This window comes from Ammospiza nelsoni, chromosome 3 (assembly GCF_027579445.1).
Source record: "Ammospiza nelsoni isolate bAmmNel1 chromosome 3, bAmmNel1.pri, whole genome shotgun sequence".
NCBI lineage: Eukaryota > Metazoa > Chordata > Aves > Passeriformes > Passerellidae > Ammospiza > Ammospiza nelsoni.
In genome coordinates this window covers 60,848,364-60,874,150 of record NC_080635.1, presented here as the reverse complement: position 1 = coordinate 60,874,150, position 25,787 = coordinate 60,848,364, and the positions used below count along the sequence as shown (strand labels likewise).

The 25,787-nt window shown below is 37.6% G+C and overlaps 1 protein-coding gene across 3 annotated transcripts in view; it reads right to left on the bottom strand.

Moving 5' to 3' along the window:
* Positions 1–2,270: 2,270 nt before the first annotated feature.
* The window catches only part of ARHGAP18 (Rho GTPase activating protein 18), a 68,347-nt gene continuing 44,830 nt past the window's right edge, over positions 2,271–25,787 (bottom strand). For all 3 annotated transcript variants that reach the window (XM_059469092.1, XM_059469093.1, XM_059469094.1), the window contains exons 7-15: positions 24,386–24,477; positions 22,066–22,143; positions 19,155–19,314; positions 16,445–16,527; positions 15,016–15,222; positions 14,101–14,247; positions 8,545–8,669; positions 7,255–7,316; positions 2,271–4,629 (exon numbers count right to left, since the gene is read on the bottom strand). In XM_059469092.1, coding sequence (XP_059325075.1) covers positions 4,538–4,629; positions 7,255–7,316; positions 8,545–8,669; positions 14,101–14,247; positions 15,016–15,222; positions 16,445–16,527; positions 19,155–19,314; positions 22,066–22,143; positions 24,386–24,477 — 1,046 coding nt within the window. In that variant the 3' untranslated portion in view covers positions 2,271–4,537. The remainder of the gene's footprint in view (positions 4,630–7,254; positions 7,317–8,544; positions 8,670–14,100; positions 14,248–15,015; positions 15,223–16,444; positions 16,528–19,154; positions 19,315–22,065; positions 22,144–24,385; positions 24,478–25,787) is intronic.

Sequence of the window (25,787 nt, the reverse complement as noted above, 5' to 3'; positions counted from 1 at the left end):
ATTCCCAACAGCCCTACAAGCAGAGAGAGGAGAGATCTTTCTACCCACCTCCTCACCAGCATCAACGCCTTCAGCTCAGGCTGGAAAGGTGCTCAGTCCACAGTAGGGTATGGGCATAAGTTGCACTAACCAGAGAGGCTGCACCCCAAAAGCCAGCTCAGGAGAACAACTGCAGCTTCAGCAAGAATCACTCACATCAAGTCGACAAAGAAGATTCAGAAAGCAGGCAGCAACAAAAGCAAGTGCTTTCTCAGGCCTCCAAAGGCCTGATGCCAAATCCTGATGGCTGGCTGAGAGCTCCGAGCACAGCCTTCCTCCATGGCCAGAGCATGTGTACAATTTGTCTCACACTTTTGTTCTGGTGCCTAAATAAAACTGAAACTTATGCTGTCATCTCCCCATTGAACAAAGGACTCCTACTACCTAGTTTTATGAAGCTCGTAGAAGCTTAATTTTTTTCCTGACACACGCCTTTCCTCCCACTGCATTTGCCAAAAATTACTAAAGTCTGCCAACAGACTGAAAAGTAATTAGGGGAAGACGCACACAAGGTAGCAAGATTACCCCAGATAAATTTCCTTTGGAACCCAGGCTAAAAATTACAGCATTGTATTTATTAAAAGAATCCCCTGAAGCCATACTTGTGATTGCTATACCGCTGTTACTGGCAATACAGCAGATTTTTAAGGCAATTGTTGGAGGATCATTATTTGGCTTCTACAAATCAGATTAATTTCATCTCTTCTAGCCAGAAGCCAGCCATTTATGAACACTTCCTATCTGTTAAATGGGGATAATAGGTACTTACCTACTTCAGATGTGGACTGTGTGCAACAGACCACAGTGGTACACAAACAGTGATATAAATATCTTTAAAGCATTGTTCTACATAAAAAAATATTATAAATATTGCTGTAAGATTAGCACATACGAATTTTATACTTTTTGAATGGCTGCAACCTCTTAAAGATATGATTAGTTCTCTGCTGTGCTTCTAAGATGCATTTAGATATGATACCAAGGAAACAATTTCTTTAGCAATCTTTCACCAAGTTAGCTTGCTGCTGCAATTTAACTCAATACTTAGGAAGATAGTGTGTTTTATTGGAGAGTTACATTGCTTTTCAGAATGTCTGACAAAGAAGTAATGGGCTGGGGAAAGTTTCAAGCACGCCTTTCTCAAACATTTCCTTCTTTGTTGGTGCTCACTGCCAAAAAGTAGATCTCCTTATCCTTGCATTCATCTCAGTCATGTCACTGACAGAAATTCAGTCAATATTTCCAAGACATCCAGATCCATTCATCTTCCTGCTCCCTATTGTCTTCTTGAAACCTCAGTGGAACACAGAGATGGGGCTTGTTGACTTGCAACATGAGATAGATCTGTCTCACTGCTGCTCATACATGGGACACTTGGTTGGGATGACACCTTTCCTCCTGGCACCCACAGATATCCAGGGATAGTCCATGAGCTTTGCACAAGGTGGGGAAGAACACAAGGCTATGGAAAATGAGTGCAAACTCTGAGGTCTTTGAAGAACAGGCAGTGTGAGAAAGGTGTCTACACCTCATACAAGCATTGGGGACCTTTCCTCTCCTTCTCCTTCCTTCACAAGAGGGCTTTTGAGCACAAAGCCATCTTTACATGCTCCACAACATCCAGGCAGTGGTAAGAGGGACCATCACCTGCTTCCCCACTCCCTCCTCTCCCCAGTCCTGGCTGCTCTGCCCATACAGGGTTGCACACAGCATTAATCTGTCAACAGGTGAAAAACCTCCTGCAGACGTGTTTCCCAAGTCACCACTCAAACAAACAATGGTCGCTTACCAAATCACCCCAAATAAACAATTAATGCGGCACTGTCTTTTTAATGATAAAAGATTCTTATCAGCTTACCTGAATGTGTTCTGGACTTCCCACTTGTGCCCTAATTTAATTACTTAATTATGAAGAATTAAGAGCCGGTACTTTCAATGAGCACTGAGAAGCCTCCTGTTCCTTTGCATGTACCCAGTGATTGTCACATTACAGATTTAGCAAAGGTGTATTGCAATTGCAGCAAAGTTCTAAACTTCTAGCCTGTTACTTCTTTTTCCAGCAGGTGTTCGTTTTGCAGGACTTTAACTTATTAATGTCTCTTGTCATACACAACACCACTAGCTCTCTATAAAGATGTAAAGTATGAAATCACAAAATAATTATTGCTTAGTGTCATCTGGGTATGTTTTATGCACAAATATAAGAACTTGAATGAGAAAGTCAGAAAAAGTCAGAAACAAACATCATTTAATTACAAAAGAACTTTTTTAAATTAAAAAAAAACAACAATGGCACTAAACCAAAAGTAAAGTTATTTAAGGGATCATAACCACAGGTTGGTTGCAATTTTATACTGAAACTCTTAGGAACAGCTGTTCCCATCATTTGCACTTTACTCCTGATTAAAATAACACCTAGAGTTCCAGTAACAAGTAATCTTCTACAGAACTATAATGTATTACGAAAACACACATCACTTTTGTATTACATGTCAAAAAAACCCCTTTATATTTATTACACTAGGTTCATACCTGTTTACCTAAGCATTGTACTGCTTTGCTACTCTATTCCTTCCATTTGAAGAACAGGGAGTTTGCTCTACAGACAAAAGTAATTTGTCTTAAGAGGATTTGCCCACAGTGGCACAGTGCTATACCACGCGGGAATACCCAGCTAGATGGAGCATCGAGGGCAGCACAGTCACATTAGAACAATTTCCTCTTTTACTCATCCTGCTTTTCAGAACCAACCAGTGCAGTGCTTCCTCTTCATATGAAGACAGATTTTAAGAAACAATAAATACACATGGCCCCAAAATTGTTCATATGCTGTGGATAAGTAATCAGCAGATGTCTAATTTTTCTATGACCTTTCAGAGTTCTATTTCATTGCTTGTACATAAAAGGGAGAGTTCCAGTGGTTAATGTCAACACAGGGCTCATGTCCAAAGCTCAGCAGAAATGTCCTTTATTCCTTTAATCAGCTTTGATCATGTAAAAAATGTAATTCAGTCCTTGATTGCAAGTAGAATACTCCCTATGAGGTCAATATAAATCTCTGTGTGCACTGAGAGAAAGTATTTCATTCCAAGGATACAATTTCACAGTAGTTACTTCAGGTAGTCAGCACGCAGATGAAAGCACTTGAGAACAGCAGAGCTAGTTTACAAATAAACTGTGAAGTGTTATACAAGCTAGTGAGCCCAAAGTGTCGCTGTGGAACTGGGGCTCTGGAGCTCCAGGCCACAGCTCTTTGTGTTGCAACAAGCCTCCTCAGTCTACAATTCATTATCAGTGAATTCCATGGGGAGCTTTCAGTCCTTTCCTGAAAAGGGATGGATTTTCAATAGCTCTCTGTTGGAGCACTAATTTTTGAAGTGGTTTAGACAGCACCTATCAGCATCAGTGCAATCAGAACTTGATTTCTAACCTTGTCCAGGATATACCAGATATATAGCCAATGGTAAGTAATACCCACAGCAGACCCTTACACTGGTTTTGAGTGAAAGGTTTAGTGGTTTGCTACCTATGAAACTGAGACTACAGTTTCCTTCCACAGTTATTTTGTTTTTCCTGAAAGTTTTTATTATGTTAGTAACTTAAAAGTTTTGGCAGTTCATAAAAATCTATCAGAGGTCCAAAAAACCTGAAATCAGTGTATGTAACATGGCTGCAATCACTGCTGAAATACCTAAAAGGTTTTTCTAGTGCATGACAATATGCCAGAAAGGACAATGCCAAGAGTAGTGAGCTTTAAAAAGACTCACCTTGTCATGTGATCCTTTCTTTGTTTTTTTTTCTTTCTTTTGTTTTGTAATAATCTCAAGTGCACAATCAACTGGAGTAAAAATAAAATTACTTAAAAGACCTAGCAAAAAAGCTGCATAGAAAGCATCTTCACAGTTGTTTTTAAATAGTTTTCATCAAACTTTAAATTAGGACTTCCAAAGACAAAATACATTGCATTGCAGTTTTTTCCAGTGAAATTCACACTTATTTGGGAAATTCATATGACTCGGTCAGGTATTTTTAATACTGTACCATTCAGAAGTGCTAATCAGGATTTGGTTCTCTATTGCATTAGCACTGAAAAGCCCTATATGAACACAAAATGCTACACAGAGTTTGTAGGTCACTAATACAAAGAGTTTAAACACCTGCTTAAAAAATAAATTCTTAAACAAGACCAACCAGATGGGAGGTAGCTTAGTGCCATTAAAATATTTAAGGTACTTATATATAAAATATATAAGGTACTTATGCTCGTTTCAAACATGAGTGGGAAAATTGTGCTATCTCCAAAATTTTGCTGCAAGTAAAACTGAAAGTTCACTTGTTATAACTGTTGGGTCACTATTGCCTTTTTTTTTTTTTACATTGGATAAAGTTCTATCAATATACACAATGGTTGAATGTTGAGAGGACACACTCTCCCTTTGAAACATTCAGCCGTAGAACGTAAGTCCACAGGTTGGAGGTTTTGCCATTAGCTGTGATCTTAGCTCTGCTTAGGTTTTATAACCCACTCAGCATTTGGGTTGAGCTGGTATAGGTCCTTCATGTAGGTATCATCATCAAGGCAGCGTTCTCCTGGAAACAGAAAAGCCACGTGGTTACACCAGTACCAACAGAGAAACTAAACAATTTCCAAAGTTCCTGTTACTGTTTTACCCCATGACATTTTCACAGTCTCTCTGTGGTGTTTAACAAAGGACAATGCACATAAAAGTTGGAGGTGCTCCTACCCTTCCTGTCTGCCTTGAGGAGGAAGGGGAGAAGTGGAAGAAGGAAGGACAGAAAGGCTGCTCTGCCTCTGCGACATGTTCTAGGTCAGATTCCTCACACAGATCATGCAGATGGGAACTCCCCCCTGCAAGTAAAAATGGAGTAATGTCCTGATCCTCTCATGATTATATCCAAAAACTACACTGACATTTGCATGGAAACCCATTAAAATTTCAGGTTATTTTCTCCTTTTTAAATGCTAAGTTTGTCCAAGGTTTTTGCTTGCTAAGAAGGTGTTACTCCCTATCCTCCTCCTCCTAAACCAGCTGTTCTGTACAGCACTTGTAATAGCTGCTGTCCTAGGAGAGAAAAGTAGTACATTGTTCTTGGTGCACTACAGGCAATTAATTTATGTCTAGTAGCAATGATGAAAATAACATATGCTGATCCATCAATATCTGCTCATTCTTCCCATTCCCCTACAGGCAAAGCATTATCTCATGCATTTGCAGCTCTACATCACAGCTCCTCTTCTACTCTGCTATGCAATTATTTGGGGTGGATGACTCGTGCCAGAAAGACATTTCCAGTACTTGCACTCCTGAGACAGGAGGCAAACACAGGTAGAATGGTCCAGCTGAGTTTGTCTGCCAGCTCTTTGGCCTCCCTGCTCAACCAGGCACAGTCTCCATCTGCTCTCTCTAGGATTTTAATCCGAACCTCTGTGACCAGTACTGCCCATGTTGCTGAGCTAGGTCTTCTCCTCTGCACAGTGCAGCATGTTCAGGCAGTGAGAGCATGGGGACAGCACTTTGCTATGTCCCTATCCATCCAGTCCTGGGCATAAATCTGTAGCAGAAGTCCCATTCAGTGCCCTTAAATCCTACAGTGTACTGACTACTAAAGAAATGTGTGCAGACTTCAGCAGCTGCATCTGCTAGAGGACAAGATCACAGTGTTGTGCTTGTTACAATTTTAAGTACAAGTGTAAGGACAATTTTAAGTACAATTTTAAGTACAAGTGTAAGTACAAGTGTAAGGACATGAGAGTGGCACGAGCCCCTCAAGTCTTGTTTTGGGCTCCCTCTACATGAGTCAGGCACACTGGGAAGAGAGACAGATGGCAAAGGTCAGACAGCTGGTTTACTTAAACCTGTACGGCAGGTTAAAGGCAGGGAGTTTCTCTTACTTCAACTGAGAGTATTAATAAGGACTAATAAGGACTGATTAAAGTTGAAATCCTCTGGAAGTAAACCATTCAGACAGAAAAAACATCTAAGCTTTCTAACCTATGTTGCAACAAAACAAAATAAATCTGCTCTTTATCTAAGAGAAATAAAATTTCTGTCACAAATTTAAAGTAACAGTAACAGTTGTTCAACTTTCATTGGAATTATGCTACAAAACCTTTTTTCCTGCAATGATTACACCTCTGTAGAATAAAAAAGATATTCCTTTCCTTCAAAAAAGTTTTACATCTGGGATTGCAACCTGCTTTAACAGGCATAGGAAATGTATGTAGATACTGGATTTGCAAGGGAACATATAATACATTCATCTGGCATCCAACCATCTCGGCAACTTATTTATCAGACTTAGTAAAAACACTAAAACATACCTCTTGCAGGAAACATAAGTAAGTGCCATTTTTAATTAGGTCTTTTGGTTTAGACAAACATGCAAAAATCATGATTTATAATAGTGATTAGAAAAAACGAAAAATGCTATAAGTAGCAATTTACATATGGAATTGAAATTTGCAAAGGAAAGAAGTACTGCATGTGATTTTATAATGCCAAGTAAGTTTAACAGGACACAGTTAAGGAAAAAAGTAAATGTAAATCCAATCTACTACTGCTTTCTAGTTCTCCTTTTGTTTTCCTGAACATATGAAAAATACTCTGATTAGTAACTGATTTCTAATGCAAAAATACTCTTGCATTCATGGAAGAAAACTTTAGAACTGGGCTCAGAATTATCCTTGGCATTAACTTTGCTTATCTGCTATTTACTTTAATCAAAAGGATCTGGAATAAGCAGAGTAGGAAAGACTAGCTGTCGGAAAATTTTATCACATGGTCATCTTTCTGGCTGAGCATTTTCTTCCCCCCAGAAGAACACTCCCCCCAAAGTGACACTCAAATGCAGAACATGAAGGAATGAGAGTTCACTTATTATGCCTCAATATGAAGAGATGAATAAGATGAACTCCAAGCACCTTTGTATCCAACTTTTCTGTGCTTATTCACTGTACCTACATATCAGGAACATCTGTTACAGCTGCCAACTTTCTCAGGGACAGATGGTAAGATACCACTAGTATAATGATTACACCAACATCTCTGCTGCCTTCTCCACAAGGTTAACTGTCTGCCTTAGTGTCAGGGAGAACAAGGGACATGAATAAAAATGCAACCACAGTGAAGCCCACAGACAATGTGCCAAGGAATCCTATTCTAGCAAAATAAGTTGTTCCAAAGCCATCCTTACCAATATTTCCTCCTATTTCATAAAGAAAGACCTCTTCTTTCTTGAGTGTTTGGACATTTCCACTGTGGGGAACAAAACATAATGATGATATTACAAAGGTGCTTGTGGACCAGCCACCTAGACATGTCTAGGAGAAGTTAATGCTAAGTAAAATCAGCACTGCACCCGTCACAAATCCTTACTGACACAATCAGTGACCAAGAATACCCTTGCATGCTAGTGCAAATGAACAGTCCTGCAAATGAACAGTACACTAGAAAAGGTAAAATAAGACAAATATGAAGAAACTGCAGGTTTTAGGAAAGAATTTCATTGTTATTAGCAAGAAGCTTGATATTTACCCTCTGATTTTTCTTTTACTGATGCTGCAAAAATAAATATTTCCCTCAAATATGCCATATTTCAGAAAAAAACTTTATGGTTGGATAGGAAAAACCGCTTTCTTGCTGGATTTAATTGTACTGCAATTGAAAGAAGTAAAAAACAGACAGTGGAAAAATAAAGTCCCTGTATTATAAAGGGATTCTATTATTCTCACTGCTTAATTGTAATAATATATGCTAAAGCCCAGGGAGAAAATAACTTTCTGACAATGGTGTAAAACTCTAAAAACAGCATTTAGGAAAAAGGAGCTTCTAAATCTCAACTAGTGTACCATATTATTGCTTTAGATGAATAGCTAGATATAATAAACACGTGCATTAATTTTATTTTTTTCAAAAGGTTCATTAAAGTTTCTCCCTTTCTAAATGGATTTGAATGACTAAAATGTAGCTTTTTGTTTAAAATAATTTAATGTACATGACATTTTCACATCATTATACTCCAGTACCTATTATGCTGTTACATAGAAATGCATGTCCTGGGGTGCCTTTGTGATGCTTGTATTTTAAATAGATTTTTATATATAAATGTATTATATATTTACATAATAAATGCATTATTTAAAATAATAAAAAAAAATCTCTTCTTTCCTCATTCCTCTGTTTTCTTGGAGTTCCCTTCTCATCCCCACAAAATTACCCCACAAAATTACCAAACTATTCCTGACCCATCAGATTAAACAGCAATTAATTTTTTACTAACAGCATTTATATATTCCTAAAGGTTTCCTGGGCTTTAATAACATTTAAAAGCATTAATTCCTCAAGCGTGTATTTTGATGGCTAAATTCAGCCAAACAGTTCATGAACTGACCTGGACTTTGAGTATTTTAAAACTTTTTTCCTGATATAATAAATGAAGAGACACTTCTCCCGACATGACAACAAAACAAAGATGTGTTTATACCTTTTCTGGCTGAGAAACCTGGCTACTATATCACCGGCTTTCAGCTCTTCTGTCAGCTGTATTGCCATGGAAACTTTGGAAAGATGAGGCGCCTGCACCCGTATCACTCCCTGAGGAACATCAGTCTGCAAAGCAATAAGAGTGGTGGAACAAAGCTGCTAGCAGCTGGCTTTGATGAGCTTCTCAAAATACAGTATGGAATAAGTAAGTACGTACAGTGCTCTGCACTTCACTATCTACTACACTTCTCTACAAACATACAATAACTATGCCGCAGTTCAGTAAATTACATCCGACCTTCAAAGCTCTTTTTAACAACAGAGAGAACTTCAGAACAAAGGAACAGTAGCGTTTAATTATTTGTCAAAGATGTTAAGAATAACAATAACAATTATGCTACATTAAGAGCACACTTTGGTTTGATAAGGAGCATGTGACACTGATATGAAAAATTCTTGCTGCAGGCATGAAAACCAGGCAGTGCCCCCACACCAACCCTCTACCAAAACTTCTGGAAGAAACCTGTCCAGTTCCATTTAATCTGAACTTCCTGCCCAAAAAAACCCAAAAAACCCCCCCAAAAAAAGAAAACAAAAAGCACTCATGGATCAGTCTACTTTAAAGGATTCTTCTTTCCTTTTTGTAAACTTTATTTTTTAAAAACATATATTCAATACTGCAGGTTTTTCTCCCTATTTCTTATTGTTCAGCTAGGCAATCTGCCCTATATAATAGTCTGACTATATAATGAATATGTATTTGATTTCAAACCACAAGTCCTTGATGATGAATATTGATCATATTAGCTAAAGAGAAGGAGGAGAAAAGACAGCTTTTCTGTCCCACTTGTAGGTACATGACATTTACAAGTTACAAAATATATAATTTATTTGTGAATAAGGTCCTAATTTCTGTTCCTGGAAATATTTTTATTCCTATTACATTATCATTTACCCAAACCTACTCCTTTTGACAGGAAAATAAACTAAGAGTCTCTGTACTCAAGGTTGATTATGGCAGTTCATTGTCTCCTTTCCCACCCCAATTTACCCAACTGCAAAGTTGAACGTTTTTTCTTCCATAATCAATTAATAAATCCAGGCACCTGTGAATCTAAAATAGCTTCTCTGAAACCATCAGAGTTAAATGAGTACAGAACAAGTACAAACGTGAGCAGAATTGGAAGAACAGTTTCCTGAGAAAGCTGAAGGTTCATTACTATACAAATGATGAGTTATGGTAAGCAATTTTAACCAAACTATCCTTTTTGTCCAGTCTTATTATTTATCAATTTAAAAATCCTAGACACCATAACTACTTCTGTCAAAAGCAGCAAGAATCATCACACTGAGAAATTGCTATGTAGTAATTGTGGAATCAAAGACTTGCAAGATTGCAAGAGATGTCCATGAGATTTCCCCTAGACTAACTCTAAACTTGTCACATCTGTTCTTTAAGGCCTCCTCCACCTACAGGAACAGTGTCTATAGCCATCTGCTAGGTAGTAAATCTTGCTAAAAATTTTTTTGCCCCTTTCCAAACTTCTGGGATTCTGGCAAAAGGAAATTACATTTTTAAGGATGAAATTATTGTTTATAGACCTATCTGGTCTTCCATCAAATTCAAATTGGTCAATTTAAACTAGCTTTCATTTTTGTATACAGTTCTTGATCTCGATCATTTTGTCTTAGTTGATTTTAATGGAGTGTCTCCAACTTCAGCTGGACGACTTTTTTTTTTCCTACACAGCAGGTACATGATAAATTATTTAAAAAGCAGTCTACTTTGAGTATATGAAAAAAAGAACAAGAAATGTCCACAGAGCTCTAACATTATGGTCACAGATCAAACAGAATAATTACTTTGTTTATTCACAAAGAATCATTATTAGCTCAGCTAATTAATGCATTTTGCCACTTTCACCACCTGCATTTCCAGGAGAAATCATGCTCAGCTGCACAATATATTCATGCTGCCAAACTACAGAGAGAACAGAACCTGAGCATCCCCTAGCCCATACACTGTACAGGTTAGTGGGAAAGAAAACGTGGCCTAAAACCTCTAAGAGCTGAATGACAGGACCTATTCTCTGAACAGCACAGCCCAAAATACCCAAGTGAGGGGCTGGCTCCATATCACAACATATTAAGCTATGAACCTATGAGAGGACTGGCAACACACTGAAGAGTGGGTCACCAATGCTATTCAGTTTGCAAGTTCCCTTCCCTGCCTCACAGGTCCTCTCAGGTCAGATTTAAACCACTGCAACCTCTGGCTGAAATAGGAACATGCATTATTAAAAAAACTGAAGACAGCACATCCTTACTTCATGGAAAATACATTGGCCTATAACATTTAGTCTGCAGCAGGCAGAGCAGTCACCTGTGAGGTACTCATCTTCTTCAAACCCTTCCTTTTCAGAGGGGCTTAGAATCTATATAACACAGAGAAGAGCAGCTGCCTGGCTATAGGATCTGGGGTAGGTCTCTTCCAGTTTCTTCTAATCCATTTTCCTGATCCACTTAAATATTTTTCTAGGTGCAGAGAGAAATGTGACTATGCAATATTTTCATAATGAAGGAATATTATGCATAGTTATTCAAGGTGCAAAGCATACCAAGCAGGTACGGGGCATGAACATTATGAAGAACAAAACTGATTTTCAAAAGGATCTTGCTATATGGAAGGCAAAGGCTGAAAGAAATGCAAAGCAGCTCTTCTCTTTGGGCTGCAAAATATTGCACTTAGTTTGGGACAAAAAACTAGAAAACCATACACAGAGGAATGATTTAGCAGGTAATAATTTTTTTAGTAAATGATCTGACACTGCAATGAGTGACATATTCAGCTGGAGTCAGAAAGGTTACTCTGTAAATTCAATCAGATCATGCAAACAGAAGGGCCATGGGACACAATGGGTTTTACAACCTGCAGCAGCTCAGCCCAGTGCATTGCGTTGTGCTGCTCACATGATATCTCCCTTTTTGGAACAACTGCACCATACAGAGGAATACAATGACAGATGGTAGAAATGTGGCTAAAGGCAATAGGTAAATTTTCAGTCCTGAGGGCATCTTTCTTTGTCTGTCTAGAGCATTATTCAACCCAACACCAACACAAAGACTTAATCCCCAACACACTGACTTGGGGCCATAGGTATGCATAGGTATCCCAAAAAGCAATTAACCCTCACAAGCCCTCTAATATTAACCACTCTCAACACTGTACAGAGATCTCACCTGGAATTTGCAGTAAATGCTTTTTAACCTCTGTCTGAAAAGGGAAAATGTGATTGATAGAGAGGCCTCACCAGAGCTAAGATGAAATTTTATCCCAATGAGCTGCTAATAAGAATGCGGATACGGAGTAATTTCTGGAGAATGTGGAGGTGACTCAGGTTCTGTCCATCTCTGTCTAATCACGTAGGGTGCCACAGCAAGTGTTAGAAAACAGAAATTTTTCCTCAGCTATTATTCAGCAGCACACAAGGTAATTAGGAATTGTGCTTAAAAAAAGACTGGATGTGGCAGTCAGTGCCATGGTTTAGCTGAGGTGTTCGGGCATGGGTTGGACTCAATGATCTTTAAGGTCTCTTCCAACCTAGTGATTCTGTGAAAGTTCCAAACAGGTTTCACTGGAGTGGGAAATTCACCATGTCTGGGTACCTCACTTACCACCTGACAGTTAAATATAGTTCAAAAACTGCACAGGAAATTTACCTCATTTGTAAATTAAAGCAGTATGAATTGAAAACTAGGGAGAAGGAAAACCCAAACCAATAAATTTTCCTGAAAGAATGAGACATTTGTAATTGAAAAATGTATAAATTGTCATTCACAATGAAGCCTTATCAATTCGTGAATATGATTTTAAGACTAACATGTTCTCAAGCACCCAAAATTACTGAATGCTTGCAATAAGCATGAAGGATTTGTAAAAAATTGTACCATTTAATTTTGACAAAAATCTCCACAGAAAACTACGGCTTAAAGAAAATCATTGAATAGTAACTTTACATTTACATTTGAATAAGAATATTACACGAGGCTTCAGTTCTATCTCCCCAGTGGATTAGAAAGGCATAATTCACTCTAAAAGACCTCAGCCCTAACTCCCCAGTGGATTAAAAAGACGTATCTTTGCACTGAACTATAAAAAAATCTAATATCTGAACTTGAAACAGCATTTATTTTTTCAATGCATTTTCTGTTATTTCAGTGTTGAACACAGGATGGCAGCATTAAGTGAATCACATCAACTCAAGTGAATTCAATTCAAAGAATTCTTTTCTTATTAGACCAGGGAAAACAAATTCCAATGTTTAATTAGCTTTATTTTAAAATCATATGTAAGTCATTCTGTGTAAAGATTCCTGCATACAGACAGAAATTAAAGTAATGCAAAGTGATGCCTGGGGAATTAATTAATTTTGACATTAAGATATGTGTCAAATACTGTATAAAAAATGAGATAGGAACACTGAAATATAAGTCTCCAGCTGATTCTGGACATATAGCATATTAATTTACCACATTCTATTTGCTTCGGCTTAAAAGCTTAAAAAATGCCTTTATAAGAATATGACAACCCTTTTTTTTGTAACAGCCTGACATATACACATTTGGTAATAAAACCAGACTGCTCAGAGCATACTGCATTTCTACCAGCGACCACAAGATGACTCTACCTCACCAGAATCTTCACTGTGACTTCAACCCACAAGGGGGTACTTTCACACCACCCAAATGAGAGATTCTCACACCACCCAAATCTGATATGTTTTCATTATGGTATCAGAATACACATATTTGGTATTATCTGTTCGTGTATTTAAACCAACTTTGGAATAATGTACTTCAAATGCTTTATAATTAAGGTAGTATATTGTATAGGCTAAAAAAGTTTCAAAAAATTGTAACTATAAAAATTATCAACAATTTCAACATGCACAAGCTGTATTTTTAAAGTTTTTATGTAAGTGGGAATAGCTCAACTAAAAACTTTCTGAACTACAGGAAAAATTAACACTACAATTGCCACAGGATTTTTGTATTTTAAAGAGTGTGTGTGAAGAGTGTTCTGCTGAAACTTATGCCTTGGTATCACTGATGGGTATGGCAGAAGCCAATTATCTAAAGGAGAGATACTGAACTGTGGGTTATATACACTGGGTAGGCTGGCAGTAAGTAGCCACTTGGACAGTAGCTGCATAAGAAGCAGTTCATCAGTTTTTCATGTCTGTTTCATCCTTTGGGATTTCTTGGGTTGGGCAGGTTGTGCATGTTCTAGCTAAAGACTGGGACAAAGAGCTCAGTGCTTAGCATTTTTTAGAATACTTTTTTAGAAATATTCTGAAAAATCTGTGAAAACAAACTAAAAAAAGTACAATCCTCTAAATGTGTCCTGCCAGTAACCCACAAACTGTGAAATCCACACTGACTCGCTATCTATTGAAATTATCAATTAAAAAAATGTATATATCCCCTCTGCTCTATCCACTTTTTCACTAAAAACTATGATCCCATTATAAAGCATTTCAGATACATGTTTCCTTACATCATTAGGAGTCTTCTCCTGTTTCTCGTGCTTTTCCCGGTCATATGCCATCTTTTTCAGAAGTTTCTTCATAGCTTTGTCCTTTTTCTCCTTCTTCTGGCTTTCAGTGTTTTGTTTTCTCACTTGGTTAACAATAAACTTCGGAATCTAGATAGTAAAAGCGTGAATAACTATGTAATTTCCTTACCAAAATACTGTAAGTGGCCAGATTATCAGGTAGAACTCAAAACCAGTATTTCTTTCCAGTATAGATTATAATATAACTATAAAAAATAAACATAGATTAAAATAATATAAAATTGTGAAACAGTTTTAAAACCACTAAATTTGTGATAAAATATTCCATTCAGTAACTTCTCAGGGGAAGAGACGTGGAATCATACAGCATTTTTACTTTTGTCAGCCAAAAACACATCCTTAGTGTGTAAAATGGTACTAATTACTTTTCCTCACATGCAGCAAAGGTCAAAACTGTTTCAAGTTGCTGACGGACAACACACCTCCAACTTGTCCAGTTTATCTAAGCTAGAGCTTTGCTTAAGACCAGGATACAACGTGTTTTATATAATATTAAATTTGGCCCAAAAGGACAATGAGTTTAAACACTGTGTTTCCTGCTGGTATCTCTAAGCCAAAAAGAATTGACCAAAGCAATATATACTGATAGACCAAATACATACTCCCCAAGGACTTATTTTTGAGTTCACCTATAGTACATAAAATATTAAAACTCTGACCACCAGAGCTTAACATTAGATGTAATATTTTTGTTTTGCTCCCATAAGAGTTATCCATGACCAAGAACCCAGCTGGATCAGTCTGATCCTTTTCTAAATCATGGAACTTCACATGACTTCTCTATTCAGATACCCTGTTGTGAAATTTATCATCATCCCCCCTTAAAACCACACTTACTGTCCAGAGAAGTTTTTGGTACTGAATCATAAAGCGCATGACGTTTGCTGTCCCAGCTGCCATGACAAACTCGCGTTGTTCAATAGTCTTTGAGCCAAACCCATGAAACGTGAAAAGGTTTGGGGCCATCACCATCGCAACATTTTTCAGTGTCATCTTGTTTTTGTCTCGGTGATCAATTACCCTTTGGAGGAATTCAAGCAGTACCTGAAATAAGAGCAGAACTTTCAGCTCAGCTGTGCATGTGAAAAGAAACATGATGTTGCATATTTTTCTGAAAAAGCTCTTAAATCCTAAGAAAACCACATTAAAAGCAATCAATAATAGAAGTGTGAATATATTTATTCACAGAACAGTAATGAGAGTTTTGTTTCCTTCAAATAATGAAGTAAAACATTCCTGTTTTTGTGGCTAGCATTTTCAAAAGCATTCATGTGACTTTGAGGCCCTACAGAGTAAGATTTGTTTCAAAACCTTTGTTATGTAGGTGTATAAGCAGCATCCCACAGATGCTTGTGAAGACATTACTGTTGGCATTTGTTAAATTGAAAGTGAACACAATAGTGCCAGCTGTCATGGTTATGGAAACATGGAGTGGCTAATTCTGTAAGGTAAGCAATTCACAAGTAAAGCACTGCATTGTGAATGACAGGTAGCCAGTTAGAAACTGGCAATTTTCAATTAATTTGGTTCCAGATATTTGTAGCTCAACTCAAGAGCCTTCTTGACTGCCTCCACACAATAAATAAACTCACAAAGAAAGTCTTGCTTGAACAGTAAGACCTGGTAGGATTTTTTGCCTGTAATAGATGATGTTCTGCATCCTACACAAATCCTGCATTCATTCTTGATTGTAACAGCTTTAATGGTAAGCATATTCTGAAAAAAGCATTAATAGCTTTGCTACAAAAGGACAAGCACAAATTGGAAGAATCCATGCAACATGCTACAAACAGCAACATGAAGTGTAAATTTCTAGTTTATTGAGAGTAGAAAAAACAGCACAGAGAAAAGTGAGGAATAAAAATGAAGAGTTAAACCCACTTCATATAAGGAAACTCACATTCATTGTATTCTAACAGTATTTATTTTTTGCACTGAAAATAATGACTGATACAAAAAAAAAAAAAGAACAAAACTTCTGAGAGAAAAGGTTGCTTACTGGGAGATTACTATTGCAATCCTGGAAAAATGTCAAGTCACATTCTTTAAAGAGTAATTTGCGAGGAGTTAGGGTCCTAAGTTGTTTGTTTGGTTTTTTTCCCCCCAAAGTCATGTGAAATATGGGAGAATAAAAAGAGTCAATCATTTCAGCATTAACTTTGAACTGAAAAAAAAAGAATGTTCAAAAGACAACAGCATTCATTACAGTGAATTCACAGAAACAGTCAAAACATTTATGCAGGAAAATACTATTAATAATTCTAACCTTCAGGGTGTCTCTGTTTGCTTCAGGTAGAAGGATAACCAAAAGATTCAAAGCTTGCAGTTGCTGTTTCCTCGTTGGGAGATCTGCCAATAAAGCACACAAAGCTCAGTATTTTGAAATAGTTATTTATACTCTTCAAAAAGCATGATTTCTAAGTTCAAACTTCTTGCAAAATGCTGAATGCATACACATGGCTAATTATCATAGTATGACAAAGGACTGGCAGATCCTGGTTTTCCGATACACATTTCCAAATGTTCTTTTAGGATTCAGTTGGAGTGACTCAGCAGTCTTTTGGCACTGTTTTCTAGATGCCTTGTGATTCCTTCTTTATTTTGCAATGCTACAAGAAGGAATAGCTAATGGTTCTTCCCTTCCTGAGCCTGTGCCCCAACACACCAAAGGGTATATCCAACACCGCTTTCACAGTTTCTCTGGCTGCCTTCACAGTGGCACGATCTCCCAAGTCACCACACAGAATGAGCACCACGTGTAACTGAGGAAGGCGGGTCTTCAGCCACATAACCAACAGGAGCTGCAAGTGCAAACCAGCAGGGATGAAAACAAGAGCAGAGAAGCTTAACACGTATCTACAGCAGACAGTGCTGTACCAAAAGAGGCAATTAAAGAAAAGCAACGTTGCTTCTGTCTTTTACCAATTGCTCAGCGGTGCATCCTTCACCCAAGCTGCACAATGAATGCATCCCTACACTCCTACAGCTCCTAGAAGAGCTTCTAGGTTTTGGCAGTGCAGAAAGTCCCACATTTGTCACTTGTCATAAACTTCCTCCTGTCATGCTTTAGAGGACATGCTCTGGCAAGTCTTCTCAGTAGACTCCTAATGAATCAGGCCATACATAAAACAAGTGAAAAAGGGGATACCTGCACAACATAGTTTTATCGCATGATTTCAAAATTCAATAGGGTTGTTCCCATGCATCCTGCTGGGATTCCAACTGAATTGCTATTTCAAATACATTTCATCCAAATCAACTCAGGAGACACCACCAAACAAAAATAAAAGTTCATTGATGAAATAAAAAAACCCCCACCTTGATGATTACCTTCCACCATACCAAAAATGAAGGCTCTGAATAAATGAGTGGCAAATTGTATAATAATTTAAAACATCAAGTAGTGAAAGCAATATTATCTACCTGCTTTAGAAAGACACACATTAAAAGTGAGGCTTAAATTTAGCTTCAAAACACCATATGTCACAATGTTAAAAAAAATGAGAATCAATCTTTTCCTAGGAAAGTAAGCAAAAAAACAATTACAAAACAATTAAAATTCATTACTTAAATGAAGAGTTTCTGCCTGCAACAATTGAATTTTAGCTGCTTACATTATTTAAATTAGCAAATTAAATTGTTCAAATTGTTCTTTAAATATTTAATTCTAACCACACTACTTAGTCACAGTATCATGAAAAACACTGACTACTGTCACAAAGATGGTCCTTTTTTTCTACCAACTAATCTTATTGCATGTAACCAACAAAAAAACTATTTAAACAATGGGAGTCCATGAAGTGCTGTGCCTGCTTTGAAGTAAATCCTTCGGTTCAATATAGGAAGTGGTCTGGATCCTGGCACCTGAGCACTTCTGGGTAAGTAAAACCACATAAGCCTTCAGACAGCTCAGGAGCACAAGCAGAAACCTTCCTGGCTCCAATCACTATCCAGTAAATGAAACAACCTTGTGGAGCTCTTTGCTGCCAGCACCATCTGAAGTGTTCTGGCCAGTTTTAACTTGACAGTCAGTACTGCAAAATCAACAACACTGTGTAGCAGGCCAAAGCACCAACCCCCTACTCTAACCAACCTGACAGCATTGAAAGACAGCTCAGACCTGGGAGACTTGACATAGAAGTCAAGAATTTTTCAGGATATTTGTCAGTTTGCCTGTCCATGTGAATTCTCTGATGCCGAGTTTAGCTGAGTTGATTGGAGCAAGGTGCTAATAATGCCAAGGCTGATGGTTTGATCCCCATGTGGACCATTCAAAAAGTTGGACTTGATAATCTTTGTGGATTCCTTCCAACCCAAAATATTCTGTGATTCTATGAAAGCTCCTCTTAGAAATGAGCCATTGCTCTGCCTGCAGGCAAGGGAAATAGAACTTGCAGTCTCTTGTTGACTGGGGAGTAAATGTATGCGGGTTCTCACTCCAGATTCATTATCACCAACCCACTCTCTTCCAGTTGCAGCTGGTATATTTGCTGTATTGTAACCAGTTGGCAAAGAGGACATTTTCACAAGAACTTGCTGATCTCAAGGGACCACGGACTATCAGCAGTTCTGACTATTCTGCTCTAACTTCTCCTCTTATAAACGGATAAAATACCCTAACCAGTATAAATTATCATTTGTTGTATTTCCTGAGGAACTGCTTATCTTTGTTGTGGTTTTCTTTTGAAGCAAACGCTATTCATAAACTGATACTGTCATATACATTTTCTGTGTAACCCTTGTATACCTCCTAACTACTATCAGAAGCATTAGGAAGTGAAAATGTGCTTTCATTGCATGTGTAAGCTATTAAAATAGCTGTTACATGAAAGATGGCATTTGCACAGTAGCAAAATTGTGCCCATCTTTTCTCAGGAGAACTCATATTGTTGCTATTCAATTTGTTTCTCAGCAAAGAGGCACTTCTCTGCACGGGTATCAATTCTTTCAGCAGAGACAAAAAGGACACTACTCACTCTGTACATCTTGGAAAGCTTTGAGATATTCTACAGTGAGGAGTGGCTGAGGCAGTTCACGGATGAAGAGTTTTAAAAGACTTGCTGCATCATGTTGCTTCACATTTTCCCAGTTGAAAGTCCCTTCATAAAATTTTGCTTCCAGTTCTTGGCAAAGACCCTGAAATGCAATGGATACAGAGAGCACCAGTAATTTGGCTGCTGGAAGTCATGCGTTATACACACAGCAATACTTTCCACACTCTGAAAGGGGGGCAAGGACATCTGAAATATCACTTAACTCCAGTTGCTGCTAGTCTTTTGCTACAAAACAGATAAATGTGGGACCAGAAGTACTGCAAGTAAACACACATTAATAGGCAGCAGTCAAATCATATGGGAAAAAGTCCCATGGGCCTGAGCCAGGGCCATATGGAATAAATACACAGTAAGAAACAGATATCATACTCAAGAACATAAGGGCCATGGCTTCCCCTCTACCCAAATATTAAGACTGTCTGATATACAGAGCAATTCTGAAACTGTTACCCAAGGGTGTTGCTATACTGCATACATGGCCATTTTCATAAACAAATAAGGCAATTATGAGTGTTGACACACAGCTTCTTATCAAAATATACACTAAGGTGAGGCTGGTTCTCTTTTTAAAACACAGGGCATGATTTGTGTAACTGAATAGCTGAATGTCTTGTCATCCACAGGGAATTCCATGTTGCTGGGCACACACAGCTTTGCCTAGCACAGGGTGTCAAACACGCCCTGTGTGGAAGCGGCCTGTCCCACAAACCACGAGGTTATGTGGAAGAGTAAAGAGCTCTGAAAGTCTCAGTGGAAGGTCACAACTCTGGGGCTGGGAAAGGATGGGATACTGTTGGCAGCAGACATTACCATACCCCTGCCCTGCTGCCATGACAGGCATTTCACAGATGCACAAATGGGAACACACTGCAAAGACCAAGTCCTTCTTAGTCCATTGCTAAGTATCAGGCTTGATCTCACATGCACTTCATTTATTTCCTAGTCTGGCAGAGTGAAAAGTAACCTCAGTACAGGGCCAGAGGCCCTGAGGCACCTCTCACAGGTCCGTCCCTTCTTCTAGCTCAGTTATCCTGGACAGAAAAGGAGGAGAGACACTGGCTTGTTTTGTAAAATGTGCTGTGGAAAAATATGGCCATAATTATTTATCTGGACAAGAAGGGCACATAGAACAGAGGATATTACATACATTTTTAGGATACCCTTCTCAATAAATTTAACTTTGTCCAAATGGAAAACGGATCTATTTACAAAGAAAATGCGGACACTTATTTTTTGTATAAAAGTTGGATATTCTCAACTGTCCTCTAGAGAGATCTTCTGTCTCCACTGACTGTATTGGAGGTTCAAATGTGCAACAGTAATAATTCAGATGTCTAAAGTCAAGTGGGTATGATTTCCTGATCATCAAAAAGAGCAAGCTTTAGAAAGAGAGATGAAAATTCTCCCTCAGAGACTCATCACCTTCTCTATCCACATTCAGACCAAATCACTGCAATAAATGCAGTATTAAATGTATAGATACAATTATTTTATGAGAGGTAAAGGCAGAAATTTCAACTATGTGTCCTAGTGCTCCAGTGCCTACATTTTAAAGTAAATGTATTTGACTATGTGGTATATCCAATGCACTTTAATAATAACCCTAAAATCTACAGAATATGATAGCAAAGTATTTTTCTGTGTCTTTCTATAAAACTATATAATGAGGAAAATAATTTTTTTTTTTTGTTTAAGAAAATTAAGGGAAAACTTCAGTAATTTAGTATGATAAATTCTTCCTTTTTAAAAAGTTTTCTATTAGAATAAGTAAAAGAACTTAAAATATTTGCTAGCAAAACTATTGCTTAATTTAAAGAAGTAGTTCATGCAAATAGAGAGATTAAAAATAAATCAAAGCTGAATAGTGAATGATCCACTGTCTGAGAAATTGTATTAAGCTAATAAAATCAAAGAACAAACAAATAAACAAAATCACTAAGGAATCACTCCAGTTTGCAGAACCAATGCCAAGTGGAAAATAAAGAATGGAGAAAAATTGAAAAAAAAAATTAGTATCTTAGTTACCGGTAAATAAACAAACCCAACTTCCACAATATTCCCTTCTTTTGGTTGTTTCTAATGAACCAGCAGCTGGACCAAGTTCTACACAACAGAGGTTGGCAGACATCTTTGGACAGCTGAGTCCACTTAAATGGTCCTTTCTGTTTAGAATTTAAGGCCAGTTCAGACCGTCTTTTTAACACATTGAGCCTTGGCATGAATCACAGTGTGTATTTAGCTCCCTGCATCAAGGCAAATACTGGGAAGAGCCTGCTGGATGTAACTGGCACTCACCCTGGGAAGTGTCACTGTGCACAGACGTGCCCAACAAGATTGCACTCGGCGAGCCGAGCACTTATATTGCTGTTCATAAAAATAAATGTGAGAGCTCCTTCAGTGCACACTGCCTGCCTTGCCATCTAACACAGGTTAAGTCTAGCTATTAAGAAAGGCTCACAATGCCAGGGAAAAGCTTCCTCCTGGGGTAGAAAGACTGTGTGTGAACTGTTCAGATGATTAAACTGCTACGAAGAAAAAGCAAAAGGCTGGAAAACTCATGCCAAGAATTAATGAGATTTTGGCACAATTGAATTCGAAAAGTAGCTTTGACTCTCCTTAGAACTTAAACTCCAGCCTTTCCCCAAAACTACAGTGAGTGAAAGCATCATTTCTCAGGCTAATATAATTCAGCTTTCTTTGTAAAGAGATTTTGCTTTCTGTTTTTGAAGATTTTGATAACAATGGGATGCTAAAATACAATTTGTATGACAAAATAAATTCAGCAACCATACATACATTTTGGGGGATATTAATAACCTGTGCAATGTTTTACCTTTACTCTTGTTGCAACTCCGGGTATTCTAAGAAGTCCCTCTGTTTCCAGAGTTGTCTCTTCTATCTGGGCAATCAGCTGTCAAACACAAACCAAACTGGCATGAGCAAAGATGTCAATTAAAAATTACTCGCAGACAGTTCTGATATACTGAAGCCTTTATGCTTCTGCTTCTCTCTCTATGCATATGCATTTGTTCATCAGTTTTGTAACAAGCAGAGTTTCAAACACAGTTTGCAAATGGATTACAGTTCTTGTAGAAGAAAACTTCAGTGTGGTTCTTATCCTTTTTAATGAGTCCTGTTAAAGAGGAGTTTGTTTCTTTTATTAAAAAAGAAGCCTGTATGGTTTTTACCCAAGCCTCCTCTGAAGACTGAAGAATTATTTTCAAAAATTACTGTGGTTTCAAAATTATATCCCAATAACTATCCTGGTTAAAATGTCTCCAAATCAAAATAAATCAAAATAATTAAGGTAACATTCTCATGAATACTCTAGGACTTTACAAGAGGAGAACTAAGAACTTCTAGGCTTTAAAGAAGTCTCAGATTTGCAAATTCTGACATTCTCCAAACAGACTCAAAAGTCTGCAATCCTTCACATGGATAAATTTGCAGAAAATTCCATGAAAGTACTTAAAACCCATATAATATTTTTTCCTCTAAATAATATGCCTAGAAATATTCACCAAAGGATGGAATTAAGAGTATTTAAAACAAATCTGTAAACGTCAAAAGCTGATGACATAATTTTAGCACAAATAGTTCCCACCATGTTTAACTAGGGCAGTGCCTTTTTTACATGCCTTCCTGCACCAGTGCTTGAGTAAGAAAAATTATGCAACAGAGTTTTTTCCAGTTACAGAAATTAAAGGGAGTTTACCTGCATTTATGTAACAGATAAATGCCATAAAAAAGATTGGACAGAAAACCCCACAAATTTAGAGAACAGCACTAGAAGTGCATTTTCCATGGTTTAAAAAAAAAAAAAAGTGCTAACTGGCCCCATCCAGCTCACCCTGTACTCAGCTTACACCAGATCAGTGCCTGCCGCTCACATCTGCTGGGCACAAAGATGCTGTGGGCAGTGTGTGACCTGCCACCAGCACCACTTCTGGGGAAGGCAAGGCCTGGTGGCACAACTGGTGGCCACAACTCCTTCACAAACACTCACTCCCCTTGGCCACCACCAACCTCCTGCCTGTGAGAAATCCCCTCTTCATCTCTATCATGGCTGCCTGGAATGGCTTTATTAGCAGGCCAGAGACTGGACTTACTGTCAGCAGAAACTTCTGATGACAACACACGAATCACTATTACTGTCAGATTTTCCAGTTGCAAAACCCTGACAAAATTGTGTCTTTATTTTTAATTTAAATTCCTCAGTGAAATAAAAACTTGGTGTATTTTTATTTTTAATTAAGCAGCCTTCCTGTTAGCTTGCTTTGTTTCATTTCAGTGATAAACAAGATACATTTAAAAGAATGAACAAAATTGTTCTCTTATACTTTATATAAATACCCAGTTCTTGGAAAGTACGTGCTGCTGAGAACAAGCAGAAGAAATGGGAAATGTTTATTTTCCTATTCTCATTTGAAGTAAAACTGTATTCCAAATGACGTCTGCACCTTGCAAAACAAATCACATCTATAAGATATTAATGTTTATATAGAATTTTCGATGTTGCTTGGATAGCAGAGCTATCAATTACTGTTTGCAATTTGATTTCCCAGTTTATAGATAGCATCTTTTCCAGAAATGTTTTCATGATCCTGAGAAAGCAATTTTTGGCATGAATGACAAAGTGGTAGCTTTCAGATGGTGATGCAAAACCACTTTGAGATTTCTGTTTCTTAAAAAGTAACAAGTATCTCTACAAACAGACTGAAATGGTGATGATAGAGCACTGAGTTTCTGTTGGTGTTAGGACAGGTCCACACACAGTGGCTTACTTTCTTCTCATGAAATGAGATGTGCTACGCATAGGCAACAAATCAAGGTTCTCCATCTTCTTTCCAATTATCTCCCCCATTACCATGACACGATATGGGCAAAGGAATATCCTTTTTAACTAAAGTAACAAGTCTTCTGGAAAAGCACCTGCCTTGTGAGTTTACTTCTTCAAAATAGGTCTGATGCAATGCAAAATATCACATTTACTGAATTAGTAAGTAAAGTTGCAATTAAAAGTTACAATAACTTGGATAGATTAGAGTATTATACTGAAAACTGCTACATGAAGCAAATAAATCCAGGACAAAATGTTATGTTTTTGTCATTTGGCATGTATGTAAAAAGTTAACTTCTTCATGCCTATTTACCTTCTGAAAAATCAGTGGGATCTTGGTTCCTGGGACCTTCTTCTGATCCTGTTCCAGTAAAAGCGACAGTGGGACACCAAACAAGCCAGAGTCTGAAGCATAAAGCAAAAAAACCTGAGATATTATCCACATATTTTTTCAGTACATGTGATACTGGCATAAACCCACATTTCTGAAGCAGCAAGTCTATTCAATGGTTCAGAGCTATTGACCTTTTGTTTAAAGTGTTTTAATGTCTTTGCCAGTCAAGTTATTACACAAAACATTCTCGCTAAAAGGATTCATCACCTCTTCTTCAGGAGCCTTCTGTTTTGACTTCAAATTGCCATCGACCTATTCTGGAGCACAGTAAAGCAAACTGCATAAATGAACCATCTGCATAGTTCTGGTTTGCAGAATGGATGTGATAATGACCCTGCAATGCAGATCTTCACCACTCAATGCAAGTTATTATAGCTGAGATGGAAATGGCATGAGTAACATATCCAGAACTTGGTCACTAAAATGAGACAAACACAATTATCACCCAGAGCTGCTCTGAACACTCCTCTCTACGAGGGTTTGGAAATAACAGCTTTTCAACTCCTGTGCTTTTGAATTATACAGCACCAGCAGAACAGCAAGACAATCAACTCACAGAAGGCTCATTTTTAAAAACAGCAAAAGTACAGTTAATTCTTGGTTAAAAAACAACTTTTACAATAGGGCCAATTAATATTTTTTTGAAAAGGAATTCAGTTGCAGTTAATTTAGCCCTTATGACAAACTAACCCTAGTCTTTATGTAAATGGGACTTATGTGTTATGGTCCAGTTGAACAGAAGTGAATAACCATTTAAAGAGAGCTATGCTAATAATGACTAACCCAAAGTTGCTGAGACAGAACTTCTCTGCAAGAAGTACTGATAATTGCTGTATGTGCAAGTTTTCTGGAGCAGCATATAACAATACAAGTAGTCAAAATCTGCTGCTTGGTATGATGCCATGCCAATACTGAACACAGAACAGATGCGCTTACTAAAAAAAACTGTCAGCCCTTGAGAAAACATGATATACATCAAAGAAAGATCAATTTCAGTGCCAAACAAGAAGTTCTTGTATCTCTGTCAGCATAAAAACTCTACCTATAAAATACAAGGGACTCATCCATACAGGCAATATCCATACCCCATAGCTTTATTATCTTGAAGTTCTTGTCAATAATAAAAGTTTCCATTGAAATGTAGTTGAAAAAACAAAATCCAGGAGGTCAATAAAAAAAGCTGTGCTGGGCACAGCACGGCATTCCCCACAAGAACGATGTTTTCATCATCTTTACATACTCAAGCACAAAGGAGAAAATTATTAGACCCACCGCTGTATGAATCAATTAGGGGTGAAGAGGTAAGGGTCAGACAGACCAA